Here is a 27,693-nt window from a genome sequence, read left to right on the forward strand (position 1 = left end):
TCCCCTCGTCGGCCCCGGGGGACACGTGACCACAAGCGGCCGCGTCCGGCGCCGCGCGGGCATCCGGGTTCGGTCCCTCGCGCGGGGGCGGGGCCGGGTCACGTGACGGCGGCGGCCGCAGCGGCGACAGCCAGCCGCTCCCGCCGGTGACAGCGGCGACAGCCGAGCCGCTCCCGCCGGTGACAGCGGCGACAGCCGAGCCGGTCCCGCCGGTGACAGCGGTGACAGCCCGAGCCGGTCCCGCCGGTGACAGCGGTGACAGCCCGAGCCGCTCCCGCCGGTGACAGCGGCGACAGCCCGAGCCGGCCCCGCCGCGCTGCGCCCCGCGCCCCGCCGCAGCCATGTCGGCCAAGGACCGCATCGAGATCTTTCCCTCGCGGATGTGAGTGTCCGCCGGACGGGTCGGGACGGCGCCGAGGGGGGAGCGCGGGGGCTCCGTGCCGTGCCCGAGGCGGCGGGAGCGGCGGCTCTCGGGGCGCCCGGGGCTCCTCGTCGGGGCTCGGCGCTGGGAGTCGTTCCGCGGGTTGTGTGGGCTGCGCCGCCGAGCGGGGCTCCCCCGGTTCTGTGATGGAGCAGCTGAGGGCCGCTGGTCCTCAGATCCTTCAGGTTCTGCTCCCAGGCTCCACATCAGCCCTGGCGGTCCTCAGAGGGCCCGAAACCGAGATGCCGGGTGTGGTATTTGAAATCATGTGATTGCACAAACCTTACTTAGAAAAGAACAGTTTGTAGAATGTATGCGTAGGAAAAACGGGCAAGTGGAACCACAGCTTCCCTTAACTTTGCAACAGACGATACTGCTGTACGAGAGGTTGGCCATAAAGCGTTAAGGAAGAAGAAGGAAGTAAAGTGCTCCCAGTGTAGTGGACAGTCAGGTAATTTTCCAGATCCAGACAGCAAACTATTTGTCATGAAAGCAGATGTCTCCTGAGAAGGCTTAGAAAGCTGCCAACATTGGAGCAAACACAAACACTTAAATAAAATTGCTGGTTTAATAATGTTGTTCAGTTTCTATTTGGAATCCTCCAGGACAGACACTTTGCTTTAAGGTGAAAGGCTGTTGCAAATCTTGCATAAAAGTGGGTTGATGGCTGCACATAATCTTTATAGTAAAAAGGATGCCTTGCAGGACAGAAAACCTCAGACATAGAATAATAATTATTCACTCTGTATGAATTCAGGGCATATAAAGTAACAGTTTATATGGAAAGATTAATACATTACATGGTAAAGGTTCTGTTTTGAAATTTAATTTAGAAATAAACTGTTGCATACACAGAAATGAATTATTGCATACACTAAATCATCTGGTCTCACTCTTGCTCTTTGGTAGTGCATATTTTCATTCAGTTTAGGTGTCCAAGGAGGGGGCACTTCAATCACTTGAAAGGTATCTGGTTTTGTGAGGTCATGTGTCACTCTGGCATGAGGGTGGTCATGTACAAAGGCCTAATGTTTCCAAGCCCAGTTTCAAATGAGGTGGTAGACAATAATGTGGGTGGTGGTCTCAAAAACAGAAATTAGAATGGCAAAATAAAGGTGACCTGTGTCTGCAACAATTAATTTTGTTAACTGACAGAAGAGGGTTTCAAAAGGTTTACTTTTATGTTGGTTTGGGGCTTTTTCTGTTGTTATAAAGTGGCCTGCTGGTATGAGCCTCTTCTGTGCTGGATATCTTCAGTTCCAGAAACTGCTCAATTTCCTTGTGAGTAAACAAGACTTTGTTTATTGCACTCTCAGAGCAAGTGAGATCTTGCTTGAACTAGAAGGCCAGCCAGTCTCTAGCAGGTGGTGAACAGAGCAAACAAGTTAGTTCAAGGTGATGACAGACACCTGCTTGTTGGGAAAGTAATATTTCCTTTTTACTCTCTGATTTTTTTTTTTTAATCATAAACATTCATGAAGTATTCATGGTTTCCAGTTCCATGTATTTGGTAGATGTTAGGGGAGCTATTCTCATCACATGCCAGTAGATGTGGCCAGTAATGGATTCCACTGTTTAGAGAGAATCTTAATTATACTTATTTTTTCCAAGGTCAGAGAGGAAGTGTGTAAGAACTTGTCTTGAGTGGTGTCCTTTGTGCACAGTGACTGCATGTAGAAAGCAGTACAGTTCCTAATTTCATACAGGAAACCTGTAAGTGTGCTGCTGGAAGTAAAGGTGAAAGCTACAGCTAACTCACTAGTATCTTTTAAATTGTTGCTGCTTTTGATTGTCTTTAATAGCTTGTAAATCTCCCATGCAGCATATGGAGCTAAACCAGAATGTACAACTGCTGCATCTTCCTGCTCTGTAAAATCAGAACATGGCATCAGTCATTATGACCACATGAAGAATTTGCTATGTTGTCTGATTTTGAGAAGATTACATTGCAGTAAAAGGACTTAAAAGCAATACCAGTGTCACAGTGACAGTGTGTATTTGGAGCAGTTTGATCTCTGGTACTTCTAAGTCATGAAGAAAAATGAAAACTCTTATTTCCTATTATGGAAGCAATGAAAGATGTCAATTTTCCATGAGCTTTGACTTCACAGATAATAACCTTGTAGTTCTCATTGACAATGGAGATAATTCCCTTGATTTTAAACGGAAATTCTGTCCTCAAGTGCCAATCTTGTTTTACTGTAATGGTGTTTCTTGCTTGCTTCATAATTTCAGTTCATATGCATATCAAAAAACTTCACATAAGTTTTTTCTTAATCCATTCAGATGGTGCAGGATGTTTTTTCTTTATTCCTCTGCTTTCCAGGGCTCAGACCATCATGAAGGCTCGTTTGAAAGGAGCCCAAACAGGTCGTAACCTCTTAAAGAAAAAATCTGATGCTTTGACACTTCGATTCAGGCAGATCCTTAAAAAAATTATTGAGGTAGGTAAATTAGAATTTTCCTTTTTTTTGACTCACTTGAAATCTGTCTGTTGTGCATTCCTGTTCTGCTAACTTCATTACATAGGCTGGAATATAAGACAACTTTCAGGCTAACCTGTTTTTTGTGAGACTACTGAGAACACATGAGCAGAATTATGGTTTTTTGGCTGCAGTGATACAGGAACTTGGAAGAGTTAATATTCTTCACCTCTTTCCAGATAGTCTTAGCCTCTGCTTTCTTTTGTGTCCCAAGTTCCCTATCATCTCTTCTATATTATAGGGAATTTGCTCTGATCCTGCCAAATACTTTAGGATTGGTATTAATGTATTCTGTAGCCCCATTTTTGTTGCTTTATCTGGCTTGAGGGGATATTGCAGATCTATAATGTTTCCTGCATGACTAGGTACAGCAGCAGGCAGAAGTTTTGTCTAGGTGGGACTTGTTCCTATATGAAGAAACAGAGTCCTGCTTCTTCCTTTGTCACGTGGATGAAAATCTGAGCTAGTCACTAGAGCCTGCTGTGTGTTGTTCTGTTCTGCCACACCAGATGGGTTTAGTTGTGCTGTTTCAGCTGCTGCAGTGTCCATGGTTAGCACTGGTGCTTTGTTGCCACAAGGTAGACAAGCTCTCGTCACTCTGTCATTGCATCCTGTACATTGTCTAGCACACGAAGGTGGTGTTTCTCAACAGCATGGGTTTTAGCTACGAGGGCTACAAATCTGTAAAAACTGGGAAAAAATTGAGTGGGAGGAGAGTGTAGCTTCACAAAGCTGCATACATTTGTATGTTGAAAAACAACTCAGCTGTCTCATAATATTCCATACAATGTGAAAGAAGAGTATTTCCCTACTGAGCCCCTTTATTGTGATTTAACCCCCATGTAATAGAATTTTATGATTAAGACAAATCTTTTGCTGCTTCTGTGAAGCATTCACATTCTACAGTGTGAAACAGCTGAAATATTTCTCTTTTTTGCCAGTCACCTGAGAATTACAATTTCCAGTTTGAGAGTAAGCTATGCATATAGGACTTTCTCACTGTCTTCAATTTCTTCTCTTTATGCTGCTAGTTATTTATACTGGAAAAGGACTAACAATGTGCTTTGTATTTTCTGCCTTTTTAAAAAACAGACTAAGATGCTGATGGGTGAGGTGATGAGAGAAGCTGCCTTTTCACTTGCTGAGGCGAAGTTCACAGCAGGAGATTTCAGGTGAGGATTACTGAGCTTCCATGAGGATGTCCTTCCTATGGGAAAGAGCTATCCACAAGATACTATTTTCTCTTTTGGAAAAAAAGGTAAATTCTTAAAGACACCTAAAAAAAGATGACAGTGGACAGGATGAACTGAGTTCTGTTATGTAAAAGTAGGAGACGTCACTGCAAGAGAGAGAGAACTTGCATATACTAACATATACTCCATGGGAAGCTAAACAAAGTGGAAAGATTAACAGAATTTTGGTTTTGTCCTTGGTTTGAGAAGGTGTTGCTTTTTGCAGCTTGGAATCAAAAACGTAGGAAGCAAGAATTTATATCAGAATATTGGACAATTTGTTAATTTGGTCTTGTGAATTTGAGGGACAGATGTAACGTGTGCTCTTTTCTGCCAGTAAGTCACACAGTGATTTTACCAGTCGTTCTAATCTCCTACCTCACTGACCTTTGTCTCACTAGGGCTAGAGAGGGCTGTATGCAGGGGGGGAAACAAATCCTTTTCATCCAGCAGGATACTTTAATTGTATTTTAATAAATTACAGTTCTGTCTAGGGTGTTGGTGTAGTTGATTCAGGTGTGCATGGAGAAGTGTTTAAGATTCAGCTGATGGTACTACCAACCCATGGGGAAGAGCCAAGTGGTCAGACACAGCAGTAATCTGCGTGCTGCTGAAGAAAAGTCTTTTTGCCCTTTCATTTGGATATAGTGCTGTTTCCTGTCCTAACCAGTCACTGTGTTTAGCTATAAACAAGTCAGATTCCACCCTGTAAGTAAACTGGACTTCAGCAGAGGAGTTAGCTGTAGTGACCTGTTCTTGGAAGACCTTAAGTTACTTTGGAATGCTTCAATATGAATCGTTGTACAATTTCAAGTTAGGTAATACAGTAGTTAGTGGGTAAATAAACTCATTAATGGTCTGAAAGAACAAATACTTAGAAACTGAAATGAACAAAATGTTGCAGCATTGGTTTGTATTTAAAGCCTTGAAATTCCTTCACTTCCATTGTGCAAGAAATCTTACAGGTTGATTAGACTAAATGTTATTAAAGTAATTTCCCAGGTAACTGGCTAGTTTTTCAGCTATGCTTTGTAAACTTAGTCTAAGACAGTTTTAAAGTTACATTTCACAGATTCTGCATATTTTCCAAACTTCGATAGAAACCTGTTTTTTTCAAAGCTTCTGTGTTAGCTTTGTAGACTGTGCAATGAATTGCACAGAGAACTGAGCTGACACCTTCCAGGTCCTTGCAGCTATTTGATAACTGATTCATTTTGTTTATAATGATGAGTTAATGAACCACTTCAACTTTCCTGATTAAGATCTGTTTTCTTCCTTACAGTACCACTGTGATCCAAAATGTGAACAAAGCACAAGTCAAGATCAGAGCTAAAAAAGACAATGTGGCAGGTGACTCATTTCCAGGCCATAAGTACTTCAGCTCATAAGGGAATTGTGGGAGGGGACCTGGAAATAGGCAGGAATGTATCCAAACACTGTCCTCTTTTTTTCTTATCTATCTAACTGTAGGAACACTTGTAATTTGTTGTTTTTTTTTCACATTCAGCTTATGATTTTTGTATTTGGTTACTTACCTCTCATAAAATAAAATGAATGTGTGTGAACTGCAGTCCAGTTTCTGAATCTTTGGGCATAACTTCCATAGCGCTTTACTGGAAAACAGATCAGGAGTTAAGCCCCAAAGTTAAATAAATTTGAATTGTCTATCCACAATTGTCTGTGAAGAAAACAAGACAGATAAATCAGGATTGAATGATTAAAATATTCCTTAAGCAAAGGGAACATATGACTAAACAGAAACATAATAAAACTGGATAAACCAGAATACTTCCCTGAATTTTCCATGGGTCTTGATCTCTGCAAACTCAACACAACTCTGAAGTTCCGTATTATCTGTCAGAGCCAGATAATGATTTAATCATTCCAAGCTATGTAGGAATATTTTGTAAACAAAGTTGCTGACATTACATAAATAGAAGCAAGTGGGGTAAAAGTGAGCTGTACTTAATAAATCTGTAACCCTTGATGTCTCTTACATGCATTTTTATTCACTCTTGTCAGGTGTAACTTTGCCAGTTTTTGAGCATTACCAGGAAGGAGGGGACAGTAAGTACAACACAATTGTTTTCTGTCTTTATGTACTTATGGCTATTCCATGATCATACAGAAATATTGTCATGTCTTAATGGTAAGTCCGTTTACATCATAGGCATAGCAGTACTTACTTCCTTTGATGCTTTGCCCTGGTCCTGTGACATGGAGGGATTATTAGGAACTCTAATAGATACTACTTTCCTAAATAAGTGAAATTTGTCTTCTTCCAGATTTTGAGACTTTTAAGTCTTACTAGACACATGCACAACATAAACCACTATAAAGATAATTTGTTAATGGGCAAAGGCTTCTCACTTGATGAGCTCTTTATGTCCCTGTAGTGTGTAAAGTATTAATTTTTATCTAGTAAGGAAACACTGTAACAGCAATAGTAACTTTTCTTTTTTTCAGGTTATGAGCTGACTGGCTTGGCCAGAGGTGGAGAACAGCTGGCTAAGCTGAAGAGGAACTATGCCAAAGCTGTGGAGCTGCTTGTGGAACTGGCCTCATTACAGGTTGGTGGGAGTTAAAAAAGAACAGTATCATTGGTTTCTCACTTTTCTAGAATGAAAGTACCATCGTTCAGTAGCTGTAGCTTAATCTAGTCCCAGTGGTGTACAAAGTTGCAAAACTTTTTTAGCCATATTACTTATTCAGAGAAATCCTTATTCTTTAATGCTAAGAAGAAACTGTTTTGGAGAGTTGGTATTTGAAACTGCTGATGTGCAGTATTCAGCGAGCTAGTGACAGCAGTAGAAAACATTTTGCTTCTATCAAGGACATAGTTTGTAAAGTTGTATTATAGACTTAGCTTTCAAGTGCTCTTTGGTTTTGTGCACAGAATTGATGGAAATGTTGAATTTGTCCTGTTATGTATTAATTCTTTAATCCCATTCCATCAGACATCCTTTATTACTTTGGATGAAGCCATTAAAATAACAAACAGACGTGTGAATGCAATTGAACATGGTGAGTATTTTTCCATTTGGGATGTGTAACATTTTTCTGTCTCCATGCCAGATGAGGAGCAGGGTCAAGGAAGCCACTCTTTCTTGTTAGAGTTTCTCACTAGTTCAAGAATGCTCTCTAGAAAGCATTACAATTAAGCATATTGGAAGAAAGGAAAAAATTAAAAGCCCAGTGGAATGGACTGGAGGACACAGATAAATGAACAGGGCAAACATGAGAAAGTCATCAGGGAATTGTATTAAAAACCTTCAGGACTGAAGTTTTACAAACATTCTGCAGTCCCTGCTAGTGACTTTGACTTAACTGGTGAAGCCTGTTGACTAGAAGCAAAAGATAGGATGTTTCTATGTGTTAAGATGTTCGAATAGCTAACATAATAAACTTCACATAACTAAAATATATTTAACTTTAAATCACTCTAATAAACTTTAAAACTGTAATGGTGGTGCCCACTGGAGAGGCTGGTGACTTCTTGGTTTTGGATGGAACAATCCAAATGTCAATACCCTGGCATTTTTCTTTGATCTGAATTCTTTATTCTTCATGTTCTTGTTTGTGAATTTGTTTCTTGCCATTTCTTAAGTACTACTATAATCCCAATATTGGCTGTGATTCCTTTTGCTGCAGTGTCCAGAGTGCTTTGTTTCAAGTTGCTGTGTTTTGATGTCCTGGATTTAGCCATTTTTTCATGTACAAAATATTTTCAGTCCATCTTTCCAAATCATCCTTTTCAGCAGTTTTTCAGAGACTGGTTTCTTTAAAGATACAGGTTTTAACTGCAGCTTATCACTGAGAATTTGACCTAGAAAAAGTTTCCTCTGCAGCTTTCCAAATAATTTTGGTAATGCTGATAACAGGTTTCTTCTTACAACAAATGATTCTGACACAGAAGGCTTGCACAGTTTGGCATTAAAGCTGTGTTTAGTGTCTTATTTTTTCTCTTGTGATTGTGTTGTATTTGAATACTTCTTTTCATGATGGCCTTTTTAAACAGAGGTAATTCTGAGTAGAGGTGCTATACTGAACAGAAGTTTCTGAAACAATGCGATAGAAGAACATAGTTTTAATTCAGATTTTGCCCACTTCTCAGGACTTTTTTTCTATTTTGTGTACTTGTCAATCAGGAAATACTATGATCTTCCATGAAAGACATAGATTTACCCTAGGGAAAAGAATTCCTAGATTGACTTCAGACAACATCTGTGCAGTACATTAGATAGCTTTCTGGCTAATATAACAGCAGTCCCAACTTCCTTCTTTATCAATTTTTTAGTGATTATTCCCAGGATCGAGCGTACTCTTTCTTATATCATCACAGAACTGGATGAACGAGAACGAGAGGAATTCTACAGGTAAAAGACTAGTCAAAAGACTAGACTGATCTCTTCCTAAAATAGACCATTCCTCTGAAGAGAGTTAGGAGAACTGTTCCCCAAAACTTCCAGCAAATATTGTTAAACAGGAAGACCTCATTCTTACTGAGTTTCCAGAGCTGGGTACTCAGAGCTCACCAATTACTTGTCTGAAAGTTATAAATTAATCCCTTCCATTAAGTTGTACAGAACTGTCATTATTCTTCCAGAGGGAATGATGTGATACAGTACCCTGAGGTGTTCTGCTTTAAGGACACCTTTGCCAATAAAGTCAATGTTCTGGGCTACCTGAAACAAAAATGTCAAACCTGAAATTAATGAAAGAGAAATAGACTTGATTAAATACAAGCAGAATAGCATAATGCAGTGTTTAGGGTCAAGAATATAATTTATAGTTTGGTTGAGTTTTTCAGTTGCAGCAATAAAAGCTTTTATTTTTGCCATTTTTCCAAATCTGATTATTTGTTACAGAATTTTTGTTTCCTGTGGAACTCTTCCAGGTAGCTTTATTAAATCCAAATTGTATGGCATAGCTACTAACCTGCTGTATGAAAACATATTTGCTTCACAGATAAAGCTGCATTTTTCTTCACAGGCTTAAAAAGATCCAGGAAAAGAAAAAAGTCTTGAAAGAAAAGTCTGATCAAGAAAGGGAGCTGCGGAGGGCTGCTGGTGGGGAAAGTGAGCCAGCCAATCTCTTGGCAGAAGAGAAGGATGAAGACCTTCTCTTTGAGTAACCCTGCACAGTTATTGTATATGGAGGAGGAGACACAAAATACAGAATGTCCAGTTGCAATATAATTCAAGACATGTTGCCTCCAAGATACTTATGTGGCTTCTCATTTGGTGTCCAAGTCTTGAGGTGAATGGATTGTGGATTTTTCCTGGGAGATTAGAAATCTACATAATAAGAGGAAAGGCAGAAATTGGTCAGATGCTTTACTGTCAGGAAAGCCTTCTATTCCATGTTCAGCCTGTTTCTTCACTTAGTAGGAATGACTGTTGAAAGCTGTATTTTTTTGAAGGATAGCTCTGGATTTGCCTAATCAGGTTTATCTAATTGCTCCCCTTCCTAGTACAAGCAGAGAAAAATGTTACTTAGGGAGGAAGATGCATGTGATGTTCTTTGCTGCTGAACTAGCAATGTTTAAGTTGCTTAGAGCCAGCTGAAGGACTGTAAAGGAAACTCTAGTTTTCTAACCTGTTCATGAAATCCACAGTCTTCTGTGATATATTTTGTTGCACGATTGTTACCATTGGCCTAAAATATCTATGGTTTTAATTAGAGGTTCTGCCAACTTGTGTACTGTCTGTGCTAGAAACAAGTGTAAATTTTAACTGCTGAAATACCTGGTGTCTGTCTCAAGTTGCTAGATGACATGACAGTCTTAAAAGCTTCTTGTGTTGATTTCAAAATAAAATCTCTGCTTCACCCTTTATGCCTGACGTGGGAACCACACTGAGCACATCTCTTACAGCCTGTGCCCACATTTACTTAATCTTTACTGCGTTAAATAAATAACTATGGAGAAGTGGCTCCCTCCTGCCAAAAGCACATGGAAACAACCATTTAGCTACATGCTGCTGCAAATCTTCATTGCTTCAGTAGGCTGGCAAGCAAAGCAGGGTTGAATGTACAGCAGTCCATCCTTCCTGTGGTTCTTGTGTTCAAGGATGGTGAGTGGAGTCCAGGAGAGTGGGTGACGAGCAGGCTGTCACTAAACCCTGCTCAGTCTGAAGAGCTGTTTTCCTAAAGACAGAAGCACAGAATCATTTAGGTTGTGAAAGACCTCTAAGATCAGAGTCCAGCCTTTACCAATCACCACCTTGTCAGTCCTCAGCACTAAGTGCCTTTCCTTCAACACACTGGTTGTGTTCTTTTTCTTGAAGACACTTTTTGCAATCAGTAAAATGAACACATGCCTCAGAACTAATGCTACTTCATGGTTTCTACTACTGCAAGTCTAGTCACGACATGCATCTTATTTTAAACATGATGCAGCACTTAACTGCAGATGCAGGGTAACTGCAAGGAATAAATTTCTATTAACATCTTTAAAAAATCACTTCAGAATTGTATGAATAATAAGGCCATTTTTTTCTTTTGTGAAGCTGCAGACAGCACAGCTGATTAGTAAGTCCATGGTCTGCTGTAAGATACAGATCCAGCTTGAAAGAGACACTGGAGCTCTGCAGACCTGTTGTTGCCTCTCCCACAGGTTGGATGGTGTCAGAAGGTGCACAGAACATCCTGTAGGGCACTGATGAGTCACAGCATATTTCACACATTCAACAAACTGGCAGAAAGAAGACTCCCAAGATTCACTACAAGAAGTAAAATTGTACAGTGATTTATTTTAAATCTAGAAATATTTTACATTTTTACATTAGTGTGCAGTTCATGATGTCTCAAAATATAGAGTGCAGATACATGTATAAAAGTACAATGTGGGGCTAACCACAGGTCTCAATAAAGTCACCTTAATTATTTAAGGCATGGAACCTCCCATCGAAAATTTTAAAAAGTCACATTTAATTACATTCAAAAATTCTTTTATGCAATTCATCTAACATTTATTCTTAATTAAATCTGGACTGGTAAAAATGCAGATACCCTCATTTCAGTCTGATACAGCTCACTACAAAGCCTGGAAAAAGGTTGAAGAATTTTACCTGTGGAGTCTATGTATTTTCTTTTGTTCTCCAGGGAGCTAGCACACATTCTTCATTAAACAAGACAGAATAATTTCTTACACAAGGTAGTTCCAGGTCCAAGCTGGCAGCAGATGGACATCCAGGTATATATTTCAGTGCTGCTCAGGTTCTTCCTTTCAGCAAGAGGCAAAGCTAACACTGGTTAAAAGCTATCATAGCACCTCTCTATGGATGTCAGTGAGAATTAAGGGAGTAGAGCTGAACTTCAAGCAATATGCTTTAAGTCTACATTCAAAAGCTCATTTGTATAAAAACAGATTCTGTACAACATGTCAGAAAAACTGGGGAGACAAACATGAATGAAGTAACATTAATGGCATGATTTGCTGAGACTGATGCTGCCTATAAAAACTGAATGAATACCTAAGGGGATTCAGCAACCACCTTGAGCTGATTATGACTGGCAGAATTTGGACAGCACCTACACAGCTGAGCTATGTTAACTTTACTCAACATGTTTAACTGCTTTCCACCTTCTTGTCCAGAAACATTCAATACCCAAAAGCCTAATACATCTACATTAATTTTTCTTTAAAAAGGGTAGAATCAATACAGTTTTTCCAATATACCTGAACACTGTTGTTGTCAAACTATGGATGAAACTAAGAACATGCCTGCAATGTGAGGCAGAAAGCCATGATTTTGAATATCCAGCCCTTAGACCATCAGTAGCAAAGTATTTCTAACACTGACTTGAACTAAGATACTCAAGTTTCCACCCCATTTTCTTTCTAAAGCATCATTACTTATCCCTACTAATTGCTTAATTGCTTTTCAGCCCTAAATTTTAATTAAACCAGCAAATAATTTTGCTTTCTAGCAAGACAGGAATCCACTCTATACTTCAATTTTTCAATACAAAAATGTACTGATTATTAGTTCAGTACCTAGGACAGTTACCTGACAATTTCTTCGTATCTGCTCTATACTCTGAGCCCTTTAACTATGGGTGTGAATTTGCTCCACTAACATTTTAGGAAAGAATATATGCAAGACAGAATGGAAAACAGTGACTACTTTTTTATCCTTCAACATTAGACAGGAGTGAACTACACATTGACATAACTCCAGTGTTTTACCTGTAGGAACAAAGAAACACTATGGCTAAAAGAGATATTCACAGTTAAGGTTCTTTGTGCTACTCAAACCCAAACCAGCCAAGATACTACTATTCATTTAGTGTCAGCAACAACAGCCCTACTGCAGATGCACAGCCACAGTAGTTAAACCTTCACACCCAGAAACATTCGAGATGCAGAGATGTTCTTATCTGCTTTGCAGAATGCATTAGGATACAGACCTTGCCTTTTGTTCCCTTGTTTCAAGTTTTTTAACTGTTAAAAATATTCCCCTTTCTTGTGACTTCTCAGTCAGTTACCAGTGTTTTACACGTATTTTCACTGCAGTACTGAGCAAATGCAGGACAATTAAGTTGCCTAGTGAATTACAATAACACAGTAGCAACATTCAGCTATTTTAATTCCAGTTAGTTGTCCGTTAGTCCGACAGCCACAACATGAACCATTTGCAGAGATTAAAAACCCCACTGTCTTCCAATGTTCAGCACATCAGTCTGTATTAGTCAGTATTCTGTTATAAAACATGAGAATTTTAGTTGACTTTCAAGCAGCATGTCTTATAACTATATATTTTCACAAAAATATAATATCTGCCTTTCTATCTCTACAGGTCTGTGAAAAACAGCGGCTCCAATCAGTCAGTATGTTTCAAAGAAAATAGCATAAAAATATCACATCTAAAAGTTCAATACAATAGTCATCTTTGGACCTAAAATTAGTGTGCAGTCAAATCTGATTTTAAAAGTCTGACTAAAAAGACACAAGGATTGAAATATTTACATTATACACATTTTTCAATTACAGTGCTATTAGAAAGTGGAATGTTTGAAAAATAAAATATTAACTCAAGCCTCAAAGGGCAGCTCCGGATCAGAGCAGCATCTTCATTCTGTGTATTTTTTGAACAGGAGAGGTTCTTCATTGACGTTTTTCAGGTGTAGATTATTTGTCTGCCCAATGATCTGTAGAATTATGCTCCTGAACTAGCATCATGTCCCCCAAAGTCATTAAGTTAAGTGTTAAATAACATTCATATTTATAACTATGTGACAACATGGACTCTATATATATACACACAAACACACTCAAAATCTTTGTCGTAAGGGTGATTCTAAGTTAAAAAAGGTGGATTTATGTATAAAAGTAGTTGCTAGAAAAAAAAATCTATCTAAAGCTTTAGAATTTAGTATTGACATGGTTTCCATTTCTAGACCACAGAGAAGGAAAACCTGGACAATCTTCAGATCAGTTAAATTGGCTCACAAACTGATCAGCGTATTTTTCAGTAATACGCAATTTCACTGGCAAAAGATGCTGCCACTGAGGTCTAGAGCTCACATGCATTTATACTAGAATTGGGCAGACCTACACATGATCTGCTTGGAAAGGTAACTAGATTGAAGTCCATTTGTCCCTTGGAACTGCTCTCATCGCAGCCAGGTGGAGGGCACCCACTGGGGTTCTGTGTCGAGCTTATTTATTAACCGAAGCAACTCTTGATACGCCTTATCAAGATCAGAATTCACAATTGCTGTATCGAAGTAGTGGCCATTGTTCTGTTCCATCTCCCTTGTCTTCTCTATGATTTCTCTCAGCTCTTCTGGCTGCAATCAGAAACAGAGAGTTAGTGTAGGTGTGTAAGCCTCTCCCCCACAGTAACAGTAGGGAAGGGGAACAACTCCATTTTTTCACACAAACACTCATGGTGTTGCTACTGGCTGTTGAAAAGTTTACAGGAACACTCAACCCTCAAGCTAAGGGCCTTCAAGACAATCCTGATTGGCTATGAGTGGCAAAGAGTAAATAACTGCCCAGGAGGGCAAATAAGGAAAATGAGGAAGAGTTAGCACTGCTCATTGCACATCATTGATCTCACTGAAGGAAACTGGAGACTGCAAAGATGGTGTAAGACAAAGTCTGAGCTGTACTGAACAAGGCAGCGTCCTGCTGGCACTACCAACACATAACAGCCATCGGCTGGCACTGGTGACAATTGTTCAATACACAGCAGTGAGAACCACACACAGCCAGAGATAGACATTTATGGTGACCAAAGCACCGTAACATCAGGTGAATAACACTGCAGAAATATTAAAAAAACAGCATTTGGGAGCTAGAAGGGAGCTAGCTATGTAAAATGGAAGTATATTGCAGTGTAGATAAATTATACAAAGGCAGAAGTAGAAATGCTTTGATTTCAGAATTTTTCTTACCCTTAGATTCTAAAAGTGTGTTTCTTTTTCTCAACTTCTTTTTGTATTGTATAAAGAAATATTCAAGTATAATTTTTGAGTTACTATTCTGGGGAGGAAATTTCAAAAGGAACTTTAGGCCTTCAGGATTTTTTTCTTAGTTCTTACATACTCTTGATAAAATCAGAGCAATACTAGGGTGTACATGCAAGAAATACTCTTTTCTTTATCAGAGAAGGGGTTTAACTCAGTAGCATGTACCCAACTGAAAAAATACAACTCCAATACAATTAATCAGAAAGAAAACAGGCACAGTGTAACACCAAGAAATGCATTCCTTTTTATTGCAAATGGCTTCCTTGACTACCGCAATAAAAATCCAGAACATACACAAGATGCAATATCCATATATAATAAAGTTTCCCTCATTGCATAAATATAAAGCACCCATTAAAAGACTGATATTTGTCAAAGGACAGGGGGAGGAAAGAAAAAAAAAGGAAATTTCCTCTGTTTCAACACTTGGACTTCAATGGACTTTTAAATCTTACACACAAATAACAAATCATCCTTGCATCAAACAAGGATAGCAGAACAACACAGCCATAGAACACAGTGAGTTATGATTCCTGATCAACAGTCGTGTCAGGAATAACTGTGAGTTATGCTGGGAAGATTCTTTTTCCTTACCATGAACTGCATTTTGCTCAATTAGTACTTTGAAGTTACTGTGGTGGCAAAGGGCACTGCCAATCACTACAGGGTAGATTTCAGTTAAAAAGCTGATGATGAACCTATTCCATTGCCTGAGCAATAAGCAGTTGGTATGTCATACCCTGATAAGGAACTTTTTCGAGCTTTCACATGTCCTGGTTTAATCTTTGGCTTTCAAGTTCATTCTTGAACTTGACAGAACTAACTTCTGACTAACTAAATAACCTCATAAGCTCAGATCTTGGACATGACTGGTTAAAAATTAAGAGTGATCCCCCAAGATGAAGCATCAAAATAATTTTATCTGAAGAGTTTTGGATTTTCAAGTAAACACCTTTCTAATGGCAGGTATGTTCTGAAAGGAAAACCAGTAATCCTTTGCTCCACAGAACTAGGTTTTCCACAGTTTTGAAATGAAAGGTCATGTTTTTGTACCCAAATGCAGGGACCCCAGTGCAGAGACACTGTGCCCCAGGATTACTGAATTAGCGGTGCATTCTCTTGTCTAATACCTCTCACATCTCTTAAGGCAAAAGCACCCTGAATGAACCCCTCCGTTAGCATGGTCTGCCTACCAACCTGGAGCACAAAGCACACTGGCTCACTGCAGTGGTAACTGCAAGTACCATCACTGTTGTCCCCATCCCAAGGAAGGAGTATGTGCATTTTTTCACCAAACCCAGCATGGTTTCAGAAGAAATGTGAGAAACCTTACCTTAGGATTTTTCCCTTCTTTGGCCAATAAAGCACGTAGTCGCTCTTGTGAAGGTGGTGCAACAAATATAATATATGGCTTCAAGTCAGAGTTACGTAGTGTTTTCAGTGACTGCAAAAATAGGATTAAATATTTCACAGTTTTACCCAGGAAAAGGGCCTTTATTGATGCACTATCCACATGCTATAATTGATAATATACTCTTCAAACATAACAACTGTACAATATATTAACAGCAATAGAATTAACTAACCATATTCAGCGTTCAGACACCATTTCCTATGAAATTTATATTTCCATTTTTCAGCTTAAAGAAACTGAAATTTTTACTTCTGTTCAAGAATATTCTTCATAACTGTACTGAAGAAACACATCTTTTGGTATCCAAAAGTAACAAAAAGCTACATTGAACTAAGTGTCATGCAATGCTAAGGAAAGGTATCAGCTTTGAACAGAGAAGAGTCTTTAAATATTACCGTTTACTTGAAAAACTACAATTTAACCTTTCTGTTTTGAAGATTAAAATACAAGATATCAAATGAACTATTACTGTATGTGTAGCATTTTCTTTTGTCAGGTTTGTCTTGGGATAAACAACTTGTCTCTGAGAAGTTTTTTAGCCACAGAATTATATACATTTTTAGAGAAGTATGAATTTTCATCTCATGACATGCTTTGCAACACACCCATGAGCTATGCTAGTAAAGTATCACGTGGTCCTAGCTAGTAATGACTAAGTGAAGACTAATCATAGCATCAATACTACCAGATTTCACAGATGTAGCTGAGTTTTAGGACTTCTTTTGCAGCATCTACACCAGCAGCAGACCTCATACATATCATATATATCAGAAAACAGGCTGCATTCCAGGGCTCAGCCTCTTACCATGTTTGATTAAATCTCCAAACTGAGGTATGCAAGCATAGCTTTTCTCTACATAACCAAAAGGTCACAGCTAAATAGTTTCTCCAGTACTGTTGATGTGATGTACATAATTCCTGAACTGTAACTGGAAACTGCAAAAACATTCTTGAAATGCAATTTCCAAGTATAATCATGATGTCCTCTCTATCTTCAAAAACCTCAGAGATCACAAAGTAATTGGAAGACAGAGAGACACAAATCTTATTTTAATTAATTTTTAAATTTAGACAGTTTTCAGATACTTAAAGCTGGTGAAAACAAAGGCTCCTGTCACCTGCAGCACAGATAAGGATGTGCATATTTGCAAACAATAAACTGAATAGAGCCATCTGAGCATCACTGAAAGAAAATCTGGCATAAACATGAATATGGATCTTGAAAATATACTCGTTTTCTAAACCAGCCAGAGCTCTATAGATATTCACAGTAGGTTCTACAGTTAAGACAGGACAGGCAAGAGCCTTGCCATACCTGGGTATGAAGGTTTAAAAGACATATCTTGCCCGAGTTGATGACTTGCCGCACGGAGTCTATGCTGGTACCGTAGAGGTTCTTCTCAAACTCTCCGTATTCAATGAACTTCCCTGCAGCTATGTCACTCTCAAATGCCTGGCGGGAGACGAAATGATAATCCCTGCCAGCTACTTCAGTCTCTCGCCTACTCCGAGTAGTATCTACAGAAAGAGATTGAGACGGTGATACACCAATAGAACTGAAGAAAAGGAAGTTTCTTCTCTCAGCAGGCATATTGCTAATCATGCAAACACACCCCCCATACCCTCCCCAACCCAACACAGGAAATATGCATGAAACCTGTGTATTTTATTTTCTACAAAAATGTCCCTGTCAAACTTAATTTAGAGGTCTCTTTTTATGTTATCTAGAGGAAAAAAAAAGTAAACCACAAAAGGAATAGTTTTAACTGTGCAGTTAAATAGTTTAACTGCGAAAACAGCGATGAGTTATTTTTCAACAAATACATATTGGTAAGTTGTTTGTTAACATAATCTAGGGTACATTAGACATTAAAAAGTACAGTATTCACCAAAATACAAGTGGTTTGGGAGGGCACTAAAGCCACCTCCACCTAAATTTAAATTTACACAGGACATTTGATGAAAAATTTTTTGCCCAATATACTGGTTTCTTCTTGAACTTCTGTAACTCACTCCAATTTGATTCAAACCGCTATAAATGCATGTCTTATAATACCTCTAGAACACTGCGTTTGCAACACTGGATTTGCATTAACTTCCCTTTTTTTGAGAGCTAAATATATCCTGCCCCAAACCCCCGAGCTCCTAATTACTATTTCCAACACAAGGGGATTTGTCTGCAGCCAAGGTTCAGAGTAAGGAACCCGATGTGCTGTCACACTCACGGGGCACGGCGGAGGCAAAGCGATCCACTTCGTTATTCATCAGCCGCTGCCGCAGCTCGTTCTGGCCGCAGTTCTGGGGGCCGATCAGAACGATGGGACGTTTCCTATTTGCTGGCTGATGGTACAGTGACATTTCCTCATAGGTCAAAATTTCCTCATTGTCATAATCTTGAGAGAGAACAATAGAACAGTCACAACATAGTCTACTGCCAGACCCATGCCTGTCATGCAGTATCAGATTTCAGACAGTTCCTGACTCTGTGCAGCAACTAACTCTGAGTCAAAGCAACAGAAGACAAAGATCATCATGTGCCCAGTAAGATGAGAATTTTCCCTTTCTTAGAGAAAAAAAAATGCTTCCACTTACTACTCTTCATATAATTAGTAGGATAACTCAAGAAACAACTTTTTTTTGCCAAAAACCATGCTTCTAGTACAGGAGTAACACTTTATACCCAATGGTAGCAATCAGCATCCCAATCCCAAAGTATTCTTGTAAGAACATAGTATAAGCAGTCTATAAAATCTGTCAAGAAAGTTTCCATTTATGAAATACAACTATGCAGAGATGATATTACAAAGCTGTAACAATTTGGTTCATCATTGTAAAATTTTGAGTGCTTCTATGCCTAAAAAGCTCTTTTTTCCCTTATCATCCGATCTTCATTAAAAACAGTAAATGACCCTACAAATCCTTTCACTTCTTTTACATCTTTCACTAAATGCTGCAACACAACATAGTATTGCTCCTCCACAGAACTTAATGCTAGCATTTCTCACACCACGTCCTGAATTTCAGCATTCTCTTCACAATCTTTTATAGTTGTTTATAATTACACACACTGTGTAAAAGTTGTTCCTTACCATCATTTTTATTTGCATTGTACAGAACCTTTTTCCGTTTCTTTTTGTTTTTCTTCGCACACCAGAGTTTTCCTAACCAAAATAAAAATTTGACAATCAAACACCCATACAACAAAAATCTTCCTATTTCCAGCCACATTTTGGATCTTTAAAGTGGAGAACTTATTCTGCAGTTTTTAAAGGGCATAATATCCTTTTGTTGATTACAATGCTTTGGTGTATTAAGCAAATGCCAAGGACTTCAACCACGCCATGGCAAATAAAATTCTTTATGAAAAAAGGGGCTTTCCAAACTCTCTACACCATTCTAATTACTTCACACATAGTTGTGAAAAACCCATGTGATTTATACAAGGTGTTAAATTCAGACTTGTATTTACATGAAGAATTTCAAAGAACCATCTCACTTGTATTACAAAGGAAAAAAACACACCAGAAAAACATTCTACAACTCTACCACGACAAGCTTCCATATAACACTAATTGACACTGCTACAGGAGATTTTTTTACTAGGGAAGCATATATCCCACCTGATTTTTCAGGCTCCTTGTCTTCTTCTATGGTTTGCTTCATTGCTTCTCTTTGTTGCTGAAAACTTTTTCCTTGATGCATTAAAAGAAGTACAAGAGTCATTAACATTTAGAAGCCATTTCCGTGCCTTTTCATAACGACTTACTCATTTGACTCTTTCCTAAGCTTTTACATCTCTGAAGGTTCTAGTAGACATACTAAAGAATTTTTAAAAGACAAACCACAGTTGCTGCAAAATTGATTTATCACTTCAAAAATATATTCATCAAGAGAGACTTGCAGAGCATTTGTAGTATACCAGACAATTTTGCCTGGAAAAGTGAAAGTACTGTAAAGTACAATTCCTCACTATGATGATGTAATTTTCCAATTATTTTTGTATGTCAAATGTGCTCTATTTATATTAAATATTTTGAACTTCAATTTAAAATAGATTAGCCTGTATTTAAATCAGCATTTCTCTCAACTTATTCAAATTTACAAAGTTACAGTGATATATTCTATGGAATTTGAAAAGTCAAGTGACAACCTGTGACAAAATTTATTCACTGTGTTTAACAGAGCAGAATATTGTTAATGAACTAGGCTGCAATACATTTTGCAATGCAAAAATTATGAATAGACTTCAGTGTCTGAAAACACTGTTACAACAGTGAGAAAGGAATTCTGACTGTCACAAAATAACTGAAGCCCTTTGTTAAGTGAAAAGATGCTGAAAAGTGACCACAAATAGGTACTGTATCAAGTAGCTTATTTGAGAAAGGTAGGGAACCTCAGAGCTGTGCCCATCTCCAGATAACAAGTGGGCTGCAGTCCCACATCTCTGCTGCAGCCAGCAGAGGGAACTCTGAATCTGCACAGTCCCCATGGTGGAGGACTAAAGGAAGAGGAGAGCAGCTCCTGAAAGGGCAGTGAAAGCAGTAGCTTTACTCAGAGTTTGACTACAGACATGGTGACGCCCAATAGTAGGCTTTGTTGCAAATGGTTCAAAGATATATTTAAGGCAAAATATACTTAAGAGTACACAAGTCTTTGAAAACCTGAGTATTGGTCTTGTGTGGCTATGATAACCAACTTGACTGACTATCAAGCTTTTTCTAGAGCTTTATTTACCAGGAATAAGGCCTGCCAATGGCTGATTATCCTCATCTCCATCTCTGTAAGCCTGCCACCAGTTTGGATCCTCTTGACTGATCACATGGAGTATGTCCCCTTTTTGGAAAGACAGGCCTAACTCTCGGCAGGGGACGTAAGGGTCATCAGAGGGATCGTAGTCGAAGTGCGCTTTGACGTGTATCTGTAGGAGATCGAATGTTAAAAAAACCAGAAAAACACCCCAGTGTCTTCTGAAGAATTAAACCTCATCTTCCTGTGATTGCATTAGAGCTAGGATATAAAAAATCTCCATGCTTGTATAAAATGGAAACTTTATCTGGGACATACAGGAGGTACTGGAACGGAATCATTAGGTTAACAATGGAAAGGACACAGTTGTGCTAGGTTGGACAGAAAAGCTTGAATTTAACATGCAATTTCCTCACCACTGTAGGATACAATTCCCTCTAGCTACTGAATTACGTTCTCTGCATTCAAAAATTATTAGAAGTATTTTGTTTGGTTAAAGTACCTAATAAATACACAGACTGAAATCCTTTAAGCAGGGCTTTAAGTGAAGTTTCACTTGTAAAGTATTTTGTCACCAGTCATTAACGTCTGGGCATTCTTTCTTCAAACAGTCATCTTTTCCTCCCAAAGCATATTTACAAGTTTTGACAATCCAAATTTTTTTGATATATACATACATATATATAGACAGATACACACAAAATACAGAAATCCAAAATAAGAAGCTCAGAACAACAGGAAGTTCTACTTTTACAATTTCTTTCAGAAACTCAGTTAAAATCATACTAAGAGTTTCAGTTTAAGATCCTTAATAATTTTCAACAGTTAATTCAGGTGTTAGTCTGATAACAATTAAAATCAATTCAAATGGCTATGTTTTGGGTTTGTTCCACAATGTAAAAGACCTGCAGAAGAACTTTTTATACACTACTGGTAAAACAAGTACGTTTCACCAAGCACAAGAGCACTGTAGAGCTACTTACAACTGTCTCCTTCGCAGGAGGTGGCTTGCTCTGCTGACTGGGAATCAATACGAAGGTCAGAGTACCATGCATGTCAGCCTGAGAAGAAAAATAGACTCTTCAGATACAGTATCAAAATATGACTTAGGGTTAAGAAATTTAATAAATAATACATTTTAGAAAATGCTTTAATAATTCCCTTTAGAAGTTGTTCCTAACAGCACATCATCTACCCTTTAGCTAGTTTAAAATATACAGTACAGGTACAGATGCAGTGATTCAGTAAGACTAGAAAGCTAAATGCTGATACTCAGATTTTAAAAGCCTAGCTTTCATGAATATAAACAACTTCTATTTGAACTGGAGCAGCTGCCATTCTGTCAAGTGGAGACTTAAGAGAAATGGGTAATACCCTCTTGCTCTGTTCAAAAATACCAAACAAGTGGGTCTTCACTGGAATGAAAAAATATATTTAAAAAAAAAGTGATTTTTCTAGAATTGTTTAAATGGAATAGTGCTTTCAAATCTAAACATTTGTACTATGATTTTATGTGGTTAATGTTAGTAAAGAATACAAAATACTGTTTAAAAATTTCGGTAACATACTCAAATCTTGCACATGTAAAGTGTTCAATACCAACACTGTAGAACATAATAAATGGCTTGTCTTTATCTTCTTTGTTTACATACTTCCATTTGCAGAATGTGTTTGCACACATAAAATATCTAGATAAAGTTCAAGTGACAACCTGTGACAAGGTCTACATGTGTTTCACTTCCTATACACCATTCTATGAAGCATAACAACAATTTATCCTGTGTAAAACAAGAAAATGGATGTATCTCAAAAAACTCAGAACCAAGGCTTAAATAAAGTAAATGTAACTTAAACATAACATGATGAGGCTGCAAGAAAGAAAATCCATGATTTTCAGTCAGCATGCATAGTTCCATGAGGAATGTATATAATCTCACAGGGATCATGCTAACAGCCTAGACTAAAAGTCACATGTAGTTTATTATCACTTGAGTAGCAAGTAGTGAGGCAAAACTAAGGAGAGAAGTTATTTCTTTCTCCTGTGCTTGCTTGAAGCATTTTGCGGGGGATCTTAAGCATTTAAGAACTTCATTTCCAGACTACGAAACAAAAATGACAACATAAAAAGGATTAAAAGTATTATTTTAAATTAGTTGCATTAAAAATATTTTATCAAAATCCACAAGGTTGTGTTTATTTTGTTTTTAATTTTCAGCAAACTGATTTTTCTTATGCTACTGTACTGTGGCTTTACACCTTCTGTTTTTTAACCCTGGTCGCAGGAGCTGCTCAGGAGCAGAATAAGCTCTCTGCAGAGAACTCAACTGCCAGACTTGATCTACCTGTTCATCACCTCCAAAACACTCTTTTCAGAAGCACAGGACTTAGCTAAACATGGCTTTAAAAAATACAGATGGCAATGGAGACAATTACAAAACATGAAAAATCTCAGATCTGATCCAAAAAAACCATGGATATTCAAGACTTCTCTGAGAAGTCCAAGCATCTTTCTAATTGATTTAAAAACAGTAAAACAAAATGCCCCAAACCTCACACATTTCTGCCTCTACTTCCTTCCACTTGATCTCACTGTATGAAACAGATGAAAAAAATTAACAGCAAGCTTTAGAAAAAAGTTCAACTGAAGATGGAAATTGTCCATTAAAAACCAGTGTCTTACTGTACCATAAGACAACCTCATCTATGGATATTGCTGCCTATTCTTCTCACAATACACACCCTGCAGCTGAACCTAAGTCTTTGTCCTGATTCTGATTTGTCTCTAGAGCATAAACCTACTAAGTAATTTGAAGATTTACTAAATATGTTTCTCCTCTTTTTTTTTCTCCAAAACTCCCTACTAAACAAGTCCTACTTGATATTTCCAATGTTTTGTGCCAAAGTTATTAATTAACCTCTAAAAAACTGTAATTTTCATCTGTTTCCACTCTGACAGAATGGTCTTGCCTGCTGCAATTGGACCAAAGATTCAGAGTTGGGTTCCAGGTGTCTAGGACACTGATCCAAAGCAGGTACCAGGGAAAAGCATGAAACACTGGGGCAACAGAAAATACTGGTGGTAATTGCCAGCTTTTCACATTTTTCTCACAGAGCCTTTTTGAAAGTGAGTACCTCTAATTTACTAATTCCTGATGGATTTCTTGTCTAGCTGCTTTTAAACTAAAGTACACTTCTGTCATGAATGGAGTAACAGACAAGAAAACATCTATGCAAATAAACTGCCAGACAAAAGGGCTTTTATCAGGAGCAAAAGAGTAGTAAGTCCAATCACATAAAGGTCCCCTGTGATACAATTTGTAGTGGGTTAAGTCTGGCCAGCAACTTAAGCACCAGCCAGCTCCTAATGCATTCCCCTCTCTCAGTAGGTTGAAGGAGAGAATTGGAAGACCAAATGCAAGAGTAAAATCTCATGGGTCAAGGTGAAAACAGTCGAATAAGTGAAGTGGAAAAACCCCAACCCAACAAGTGATGCAAAAGCAATCACTCACCACCCAGATTTTACTGCTCAGCCTAACAGTATGTGGCCATTCACATCACTGTGGTCAATCTGGGTCAGCTGTCCCAGCTGTGTCCCCTCCTAACCTCTTGCTCACCCCAGGCAGTTGCAGGCAGCGAAAAGAGTGAGAAACAGAGATGGCCTTGACACCGCGTAAGCACTGCTCAGCAACAGCTAAAACACTGGTGCATTATCAACATTGTTTCAGTCTAAACAGCACCATATAAGCTGCTATGAAGAAAATTACCTCCAAATCAGCCACACATTTACTACCTGTGGACTGAATCAGAGACAAAGACAAAAAATTATGCCTTGTCAGAGGTAAACAAAGTGTTTTAGAAATTATTAGAATTAAGTATAAAGATAACAGCTTGATGCTTCCACATTTGTAGGCTTCGTTTTTGCAGATAACTGCAATTATTCTTGTCGGTATCCTCCCATGCATCAGAAAGAAAATTTGAAATGGGCCTCCACATATGAACACCAGCTACCAGAATGAAAATACTTTTCAGGCTAAATATGAGTAAAATGACAAGCAGAGTCAACAGGCTTCAGACTTATGAAATGACTATTTATTGCAAAGAAAACAGAAGTGTTCCAACTCACCAGCAAATCAAAAACTTCATTAACATCTTTTCCACGGATCTCAATGCCATTGATCTCCAAAACTTCATCCCCTTCATGTAACAGCCCACTCTTCTCTGCAGCACCTCCTTTGACTATTCGACTGATGATAACAGAATCCATTTCATTGCGAACAGTAGCACCCTGTGTAGTAGCAACACATTCTGAATTTATTACATATATGAAACTCAAAGCCATCTATTGTATATATTCCAAGCCAGTGGAAAAACTATGCTGAAAGAGAATGCAAGTAACAGCTTGGATGCATACACACAATGCTCCAGTTCAAAAAAACCACTGCTTAACTCCTTCAACCTACACTAAAGACTGAACAATTTAATTACTCCACACCGTAAGATTATTTTTTTAATAAACATAGTCCTAAGAAAACTTTTATTTGAAAGATGGAAATAGCAGATGATAACTGCTAAACAAACCCCAAAACCAGAAACCAGCCAACCAAAAAAACCTCCACCTGCTTGGCACAAGGTTTAAGCTCCCTTGCAGCAAGCTTGGGATAGTGATTCTTGCCAAGATGATCTGTCAAAACCCAAGTTGATGGAAGTTGTACAGATTTTACGTGGTAGTATGGCTACTGCCCAGTTCAAGTTAAATGCACATTTACTGTCTATGACTGTTTCTCATTTTGCAGGGAGGGAGAGTGTTTACAAGTTAAACATTACCTTTGCATTTGAATCCCAAACATTTAATAGCAATCTGGAAAGGACAAAAAGGCTTACTTCCTTTACATATAACTGAGTAAGCACCAGTACTTACCAAGGGAATATCCCGAGCTTTCTCAATGCGAACTATTTTAACCGTCTCCCCTCCATACATGCCAACATTCTCATAAATCTTTTCATCTGTCATAGGCTCTGGCTGCATTTCTTGTTCTGCAACCTTATCATGAGCCAGTAGAAGTGCCTAGTGTTAAACAAAATCAGCTCAGTTACAGAAAATATTACACTTGATATGCATATAAAACAGTAGATGAAATTCTGCAATTTCAACAGTCTCAGCAGGTTATAGAATGTTGCAAACTGACTCAGGCAATAAAAAAATAATTTATTAGAGCTACATAGCCCCTGCTCTTTTTCAAAACTTTCAGACTGGAAAATAATTTTAAAAAGCAATTTTGAACACAACTGTGACTGTACTTCTATCTTGTCTGTACTAAAAAAACAGACATTGGTTTACTATGTATGTGTCTGCAGACTCAGAGTAAGTTTTGCAGAGAAAACTATTTTACATAACCACCCCAGGACAAAATTGCCTTTATACACTCTGAAGTTAGCATGAAAGTTAAAAACAGATAAGCAAAGTAGCTCATGTGTTGCCCTGTCCCCACTGACCTACCACTACATTGTTTATCTGCAAATCACCCTGTAATACATATTGACTATAGCAAAGGCTGAATACAATCATGCACTACACTTCATTAAAAAGTTCCATTAGTTTCTTGAAATTGTAAATTCATTATCCTAGAAAAACGAGGGTTAAGGAATAAAATTCACCCTTTCCCAGTCAGACCAAGGCAAAAAAATAAGTTACACTGAAAATGGCATCAAGAAATAGATCCATTAGATTAAAAGTTTCATTTAATGTTTTACCTGCATGTGAGGGGCATTCAGCAAAGCATTAAGCTCCTGTCCATCCTTATGGTGGCTGGGTTTCAAAACACTCTGTACCTAAAAAGAAATAAAGCAGCAAAACTCTAAATCTACCCCGTGATTTACTAACCCTCCCTCTCCTAACTCAAGCACAACCCCCTACCTGCAATTATTCATTTTACTGAAAGTAAAGTATTATCCATGTAGTTACACTACTGCTGATTGATTAATCTGGTACACATTAGGAAAACATGCAATGAGACCACAGGACTAACCTAGCACATCTTGCCTCAGCAATAATCTACCAAATCTAAGTTGGTATCCAGTACCTCACAGAGATTTGTCAATACCAGGGATTGGCAATGAGCTCAGGTATCACAAAGATGCACACACAAAAAAATCAAACTCCAGACAGTGAAAGTTGGTGATTTCACATCAGTGAAATCAGACACAATGAAGTGTATTATGAGACTATGTCGGGCTTTTAAATTGGAGTAATCTCTTATTAATGTGACTAGCCTTCCTCTTCCTTAAAAGCAATTTATCATATTCTTATTATGCAAACTATTTCCACCAACAGCAAGGCCAAAGATTCCAAGACAGGTTTTGCAATGCATCCTGGAGCTCCTGTCTCAGGAAGTGCACAAATCAAGACTTCAAAAGGCGTCTCCCTGGAAACTTGATTTCTTTGGCTGGTTCTAAAATAATCCACAGTAACACAAGGATAGTTTCAATTGCCAAAATAAGTTTTCCTTCTCATTCAGTTACCAAATAAGCGTTGCCATCATCTCTTGCAAATACTGGTATGCCCATACAGAGAGCCAAGAACAGGGCAGTCCTCTTATATAAAGGTTGAAGATACTTTCCAAAGCCATTATCCTCTGGCCTAATCTTACCAAAGGCACACAAGTGCAACAGCACAAATGAATCCAAAGACATCAAAAGCAGATTATACAAATCAGAGCAGCGGCCTTCAGAGAAAGAAAAAACATTTTGTTCAAGAGCTTTTGACTGTTACAGATGAGGTAATGTGACACTAGAAAATCAAGAAACCAAAGTTTCAAAGAGAAAATAATTCACCTTTTTGCATGATCTAACAGTATCTAAAGGTGGTAAAAGCCTCTATACTTGGAGCAATTATCTACAGAAATACTAACAACTATCTTG

At 38.3% G+C, this 27,693-nt stretch overlaps 2 protein-coding genes across 2 annotated transcripts in view; one reads left to right on the top strand and one right to left on the bottom strand.

Moving 5' to 3' along the window:
• The first annotated feature begins 245 nt into the window (after positions 1 to 245).
• Positions 246 to 9,972, top strand: ATP6V1D (ATPase H+ transporting V1 subunit D). Its single transcript, XM_066321391.1, has 9 exons — positions 246 to 382; positions 2,748 to 2,865; positions 3,997 to 4,076; positions 5,419 to 5,486; positions 6,159 to 6,203; positions 6,603 to 6,706; positions 7,094 to 7,160; positions 8,434 to 8,512; positions 9,129 to 9,972. Exons 1-9 carry the CDS (start codon positions 342 to 344, stop codon positions 9,268 to 9,270), a joined length of 744 nt encoding a protein of 247 aa, XP_066177488.1. The 5' UTR covers positions 246 to 341; the 3' UTR covers positions 9,271 to 9,972.
• Positions 9,973 to 10,868: 896 nt separating this feature from the next.
• The window catches only part of PALS1 (protein associated with LIN7 1, MAGUK p55 family member), a 56,019-nt gene continuing 39,194 nt past the window's right edge, over positions 10,869 to 27,693 (bottom strand). The window contains exons 4-14 of the mRNA XM_066321390.1: positions 26,527 to 26,604; positions 25,694 to 25,840; positions 24,899 to 25,060; positions 21,759 to 21,836; positions 20,764 to 20,947; positions 19,650 to 19,721; positions 19,119 to 19,190; positions 18,255 to 18,422; positions 17,345 to 17,547; positions 15,949 to 16,059; positions 10,869 to 13,931 (exon numbers count right to left, since the gene is read on the bottom strand). Coding sequence (XP_066177487.1) covers positions 13,755 to 13,931; positions 15,949 to 16,059; positions 17,345 to 17,547; positions 18,255 to 18,422; positions 19,119 to 19,190; positions 19,650 to 19,721; positions 20,764 to 20,947; positions 21,759 to 21,836; positions 24,899 to 25,060; positions 25,694 to 25,840; positions 26,527 to 26,604 — 1,452 coding nt within the window. The 3' untranslated portion in view covers positions 10,869 to 13,754. The remainder of the gene's footprint in view (positions 13,932 to 15,948; positions 16,060 to 17,344; positions 17,548 to 18,254; positions 18,423 to 19,118; positions 19,191 to 19,649; positions 19,722 to 20,763; positions 20,948 to 21,758; positions 21,837 to 24,898; positions 25,061 to 25,693; positions 25,841 to 26,526; positions 26,605 to 27,693) is intronic.

The sequence above is a fragment of the Sylvia atricapilla genome, chromosome 6, assembly GCF_009819655.1.
Source record: "Sylvia atricapilla isolate bSylAtr1 chromosome 6, bSylAtr1.pri, whole genome shotgun sequence".
Taxonomy (NCBI): Eukaryota; Metazoa; Chordata; class Aves; order Passeriformes; family Sylviidae; genus Sylvia; species Sylvia atricapilla.